We start from the raw sequence: 6,360 nt of genomic DNA on the forward strand, positions 1-6,360 counted from the left end.
CCACCACACCGGTTCAAGTACTAGGATTACAGGTGTTTGCCACCTGTGGCTTAAATTACTGTGTGTGTGTGGTTTTTTTTTTTTTTTTTTTTTTGCAGGGGGTAGTGTCTTTTTTGAGACAGGGTCTTACTATGCAGTTCAGGTTAGCCTTGAGCTCACTTTGTAGACCAGGCTAGTCTGGAATTTACAATGATCCTCCTGTCTCAGCCTACTAAGCGATGGGATTACAAGCATGTGCCACTATGTGGCTTAAACTACAAATTTGGGAGACCTCTCAGGAGGCTGGTTTCTCCTGAGTCTAATCCCTCTTGACCTTCCCTTTGCAGTCTCCAGACCCTACTCTGGAGTGACTACGCAGTCATGCCCACAACCACTACGCCTGGGGAAGACTTGACGCAGCTCTGAAGGCCAATTCTACAGGTTCTCATGACTCGCCCACTGGACATGGAATGGAGGCAGAAACTGTCACTGCAGCCCTGGCCTTGGATGACTCACGGTCCTCTAACAGCTCCGCGTTTCTGATGGCAGTAGCTACATGAGGCTTAATTTCAGGAAATGGCAAAGCAGCTTACATTGTCCCAAATCAGGGTTATTTTCTGGAGTACAGTCATCATCTGCTCATGATAATGCATATCAAAAATAGAACAAGGACTATTCATCGTGTCATTTTCTAAATACTGCTTTGCACATAGCCTAGTATCTAGTGATGGTTTTAAATTCCTGCATAATCAAGAAACAACATACTTAGGGATTCAAAGGTTCTTTATAAATAAACGGAGTCGCATCCACTGGGCAGATGTTTTAAATTGGGCCACTGAAAACTGTATTTATTTTATATACGTATGGTAAAAACTTTACTATAGTCATGTGCAAATTTACAATACATACCAACTTGCTTTTTTAAAGCTGTACTTGTTATATTTTAAAAGACAGGTTCAGGGCTGGTGAGATGGCTCAGTGGTCTAAAACACCTACTTAGAACAAGCTCAGCAAAGCACAGGGACTGCGGTTCAATCCCCCAGCACCACAGGCAGCCAGCCCGCCCCCTGGTGGGCTGAGCTGGCCACACACACACACACACACACACACACACACACACACACACACAAATAAATAAAAGATAGGTTCTTAGTCTGGCGAATTAGCTCAGCAGACTAAGAGCCTACGGGACTGGGGTTCGATCCCTGGTACCATATGTCACACTGGCCCTGCTCCCGGGCACGCTGAACCACCCACTGAGACCACCATGACTGCCTGTAATCCCAGTATTGGAGGCAGAAAACAGAGGAGGATCACTATGAGTCTGAGCTGCATAGTGAGACCCTGGACCAAATAAATACATTTTAAAAAAAGGGGGATGTTACCAGTGACTTAGATTACCCTTTGAAGAAACATAAACAACTTAAAACAGTGAATTGAGGAAAGGACGTTGAGGACTGAAAGCAGGCTACTGAAGCATATTAAGTAACTTTTTCCAATATGAATTAAAAAAAAAAAAAAAAAAACTACCTTTCTGGTCATAGTGGTTCATACCGTAATCCCAACACCCTGAGAAGTTGTGACAGGACAATCACAAATTTGAGTCTAATCCGGGCAATTTAGTGACTCAGTGAGGCCTAGTAGGCCCTCTCAAAAAAACAGAAGGAGGAAATAGCTCAGTGTGAAGGTACTGGGTTCAAACCCTTATGCTGCACTGAAAACAAGAAATAACACTTTCTGGGGCTGATGAGGATGCAGTAGGCTGCAGACCTAGGTGGCAGGCCACTGCCACACTCACTCATGGGAGGTGACCAGGGAAGGGGGGACTGGCCTCACCTGACTCATCCATGCTCTTAAGTATCACAGTAGGGACCCATCAGACCGCCACTACGAATCCCAGCACCTCACACCTTGGCCAGCAGATACCACATCTTGGTATCAAAAGGGACACGACACTCTTCCATTTCTGAGAATGAGTGAGCAGACTTTCCAGACACTTTTTCTGGGTCCTCTGCTTTTTCATTCTCAGAAATGGAAGAGTGTCGTGTCCCTTTTGATACCAAGATGTGGTATCATAGCATTACTTCTTGTCTGTTACCAAGATAATTTGTGTTTAAAATCTACTTCCTAGAGAAGATGGGCATATCACGAATACCAACCTTTTTAGGTCATCTGCCCATCTCTCTTTTGAAAGAAAACAAGTGGAGGATGGTGGCACACACCTGTAATCACACCACCAGAGAGGCAGGGACAGGGGCACTGACTGTCCTTGAGTTCAAAGCCAGCCTGAGCTGCATACCAAAATCCTGTGTCAAAAAAACCAATACCTGGCAAACCACTTGGGTCTCTTCCTGTCTCCCGTGGACAACTTTCCTTCTCTTAATAAAAGGACGGGCCAGATAGCTCAGCAGATTAAAGCGCCCGCTTAAGCAGACGTAGGGGCCAGGGGTTTGTTCCCACACCTGCTGTGATGGCCCTGCCCCAAGGACGCATCGAGATGGCCTTGGATACTGGGCATGGTGGTGCATGGCCTGTAATTCTAGCGCTTGGGAGGCTGAAACAGGATCACTACAAGGCTGATCTATGTAGTGAGACCCTGTACTAAATACATTAAAAAAAAACCCCAAATATGCCTTAATAAATATATTCTCTTACCTCCACTGTTCCTAAATTTCATTCTTTGATTTTAGAGAACATGAAATCATCCCAGATATCTTTCAGGATGGTAGTTTCTTTTCTCTGTATCATCTGGATGTTTTCTACAGAGATCAATGGATGTAAGATTTTGCTTTTGTTTGACAAACTCTAATTATTTGAATTGAAAGGGGCTAGTGAACTCAGTGGACTAAGTGCCTGCTTCGGCAAGTTCAGGGACTGGGGTTCAATCCCTGGTACTGAATGCTGGGCCAGCCCCACCCCCCAGGTGTGTTGAGCCAGCGACCAAGTCCGGGTATGGTGGTGCACGCTTGTGACCCCAGAGCTTGGGAGCTGAAGACAGGATCACTACTAGTCTGAGCTTCACAGAGAGAGACCCTGTACCAAATAAATAGACAAAGATTTTATTTAAAAGGCTCAGCTCTGGGGCTGGGGAAATAGCTCAGTAGAATAAGCGCTTGCCTGGCAAGTGCAGGGTCCTGAGTTCAATCCTCAGTACCATGAAAAAAATAAGTAAAAATAAATAAATAAATAAACAAATGTTAAAAGACTCAGCTCAAAAATGTCTTTCCCAGGAAGTCTGTACCAAATACATTAAAAAAATAAAAATAAATTTTAAAATGTCCAATAACAAAAAAATAAAAAAATAAAAACAAAGCTTCATGGGGAACACACTTAATAGACTGGCTTCAAACTTTTTTTTTTTTAATTTTTTTAAACATTTATTTATTAGTGTGTGTGTGTGTATGTGTGGCCAGCTCAGTCCACCTGGGGGAGGGGCTGGCTGGCATGTGGTGCTGGGGGATTGAACCGCGGTCCCTGTGCTTTGCCAAGCTTGTTCCAAGTAGGTGCTTTAGACCACTGAGCCATCTCACCAGCCCCCAAACTTTTTTAAAGACATAAATCCTGGCCAACTGGCTCAAATTCCTCCCTGGTTTATATGAGGCTTCCTGGTATGTGCAGTTCTAGTGCTCGAGAAAGGAGATAAGAAAAGACAGCGATTGACTTAATCTCATCTGTACAGCGTAGTAACCAGGTCATGGCTGGCTTACCTTTGCCAATCCTTACAAGCCGCCTCTCTCGGGTTCCCTTTCTTGCTTGTTCTCGCATTGCGCACATCTGCAAACAGGCCATACACATTGTACCACCTCTGGGTGAAGTAGGACTCCTGACTCTTAGCTGCAGATCAGGAGCAAATACCAACTCTGGTGGCACTGAATCCAGTGGCTTGGGACCCCTGGAGAATGAGCGGAACAGCATCAAGGGATGGGGCCTCCTGGGAGCACTATCAGAGCTCAAAACCAGGATGGAAACTCCTGGTATGTGTGGTCTCATTTCATAAGCTGAGAATGAGGCTGATCAAGTGTCAGGGGACAAAGCATATTCCTCATATTGGGCTGTGGGGGGTCTGCTGGGAAAGCACACAAAAGGGGTACCTGGGCTAAGGAAACAGAGCTCAGTGGTCTAAGTGCCTGCCTGGCAAGGCAAGTGCAAGGACCCAGGTTCAATCCCCAGTACCCATGCCATCCCAGCTCCGGAACCCGGGGCGTGCTATGTCGGCCACTGAAACCAGGAGTGACAGTGCAGGACTGTAATCCCAGCACTGGAAGCTGAGACAGGAGGTTCACTATGAGTCTGAACTGCGTAAGGGGACCTTGTACACAATAAATAAAATTTTTAAAAATGGGGAGACCCTGGGCTGATAGGACAAGGGACCTCTGGGGTACAGCAGATATGCACCAGACCAAGCAGGCTGGACCAGTGGGAACCACCTTGTACCCAACCAGATCTGGATAGGGGGTTGGGTAGTAACAGAGACATGGCTGAACAATGTGTGCAAAATATGTGGAGGGGCTCAGTACACGTGATAAATGACAACTGGCTTCCAACTTTTTTAAAGATGTAAATCCTGGCCAACTGAAGCATCATATAAACTTGCACTCAACCTGCAGCTGTCAGCTGAGCCAGCTACCACCTTTCTATCCCAAAATTCTATTCCTAGGGTCCAAGCACGGCTATAGGCATCAGTGCTGGAGCATTCAGTGCCCTTCCTGACCCCTAAAAGTTGCTTTCCAACTGGGACTGCCAAGTGAAGCCAGGGCACTCTCCTGACTCTGAGCAGGGTGGAAGGCCTGGCCTTTGGGCACAGCCCTAGCCTGGATGCTGAGTCAAGCAGGAAGGAGTCAAGGTCACCCTGGCCAGCCATCTCCATTCTTCCACCTGGAGAGGACAGGTTACCAAACAGTGTTTCTAGGGCTAACACACGGTGATACACATTTATTGCACACCTGATCATAGCAAATCTCACACACCAGACCACAGCCCAGTTAAGAGCAGCACATGGCCAAGCTACCCTGCTCATGGCCACTGGGCAGAAAGCACATTCACCTCACAGGACCTACTCAGAGGCAGTAATGCCACAGTCTCATCCCCACGGATGTTTCTTTTCTATTCTTTTTTTTTTTTTTGCAGTACCAGGGATTGAACTCGGGACCCTGCACTTGCCAGGCAAGTGCTTATTCTACTGTTATCTCCCCAGTCCTCCCAAGGATGTTTCTAAAGCTGAGTCCCACTTGGAGTTCTAAAATCCTGGGCATCTCTCAGAGTCATGTTCCATCTCCAGCAAGTCACTGAGTCCAGGCTGTGCAAATCTTGAGTACTTGGAGCCAGCTTTGGCTTAGATCAGAGTACCCAGGGGTCCTGGGCTTCAGGACCGGCGATCCTTTTTGCGGAGTTTATGTCCCACCTGGGACCCCCGTTGGGCAGCTTTCACCAGACCTTTGAATTGTCCCTGTAGTTTCACCTTCTTCCTACAGAGATAAGAACCAGAAGGGCCACATCACATGGAGAATAGGTGTCCCCCTCATGATAACGCCAAATGATGGCCATATCAGCAGGGACAGGGAGAGCTGGACTACCTAGGGGGCATATGAAGGGGCAGACCGTGTACAACCCGAGCTCCCATACCACACAGGTGCTGCCTAGGCTTCTTCACTCTGACAGTCTCCATCCCTGCAAGACAGCCCTTCCTGCTGCCCTAATGCATCAGAGGAAGCAAGTTCTAATGCACACGCAGAAGTCAAAGCACACCCTGCTCACCCATCCTTCCTTCTAAGGTACTTCAACACCACAGAAGCCTTTACGCAACTCAAGTGTAGAACACTACTTCCCTAGTGACAGCCATGTGCAAACCACTGCTACACAGCACTGCATGTAGCCCTTACCTACGCCTAGGAACCCTATGCAACAGTCTACAGGGAAGCAAAGTCTAATTTCTCACCAACATAGTGATTAGAAAAATCAACTACACAGAGCTAATAAAAATGATGAGTGTACAGAAGGAAAAAAAATATTAGAAACCTCTGTATGACATACAGGCAGAAAGGATGAAAGCTGCAACTTAGGCAACTTACTGATTTAGCAAGACCTTTCCTCATAATAAAAAAGGGCTGGGATAGGTGAGCACTGAGGGCGTGGGTTCAACCCCTAGTACTGCAACACAAAAATAAATTAGTAATAATAATGCCGAGCAATATGGAGGCAGGTATCACATCCATGTAGATGCATGTTAAAAAGTAACAGGGGGCTGGTGAGATGGCTCAGTGGTCTAAAGCACCTACTTAGAACAAGCTTGGCAATAGCACAGGGACCGCGGTTCAATCCCCCAGCACCACATGCCAGCCAGCCCCGCCCCCTGGTGGGCTGAGCTGGCCACACACACACACA

General features: G+C 46.8%; 1 protein-coding gene across 1 annotated transcript in view; it reads right to left on the reverse strand.

Moving 5' to 3' along the window:
• Nucleotides 1-4,277: 4,277 nt before the first annotated feature.
• Nucleotides 4,278-6,360, reverse strand: part of Rrp12 (ribosomal RNA processing 12 homolog) — a 51,339-nt gene continuing 49,256 nt past the window's right edge. The window contains exon 33 of the mRNA XM_004625690.2: nucleotides 4,278-5,444. Within this exon, the coding sequence (XP_004625747.1) occupies nucleotides 5,342-5,444 (103 nt within the window). The 3' untranslated portion in view covers nucleotides 4,278-5,341. The remainder of the gene's footprint in view (nucleotides 5,445-6,360) is intronic.

Source organism: Octodon degus, unplaced genomic scaffold, assembly GCF_000260255.1.
Source record: "Octodon degus isolate 3935 unplaced genomic scaffold, OctDeg1.0 scaffold00010, whole genome shotgun sequence".
In the NCBI taxonomy this organism is placed as follows: domain Eukaryota; kingdom Metazoa; phylum Chordata; class Mammalia; order Rodentia; family Octodontidae; genus Octodon; species Octodon degus.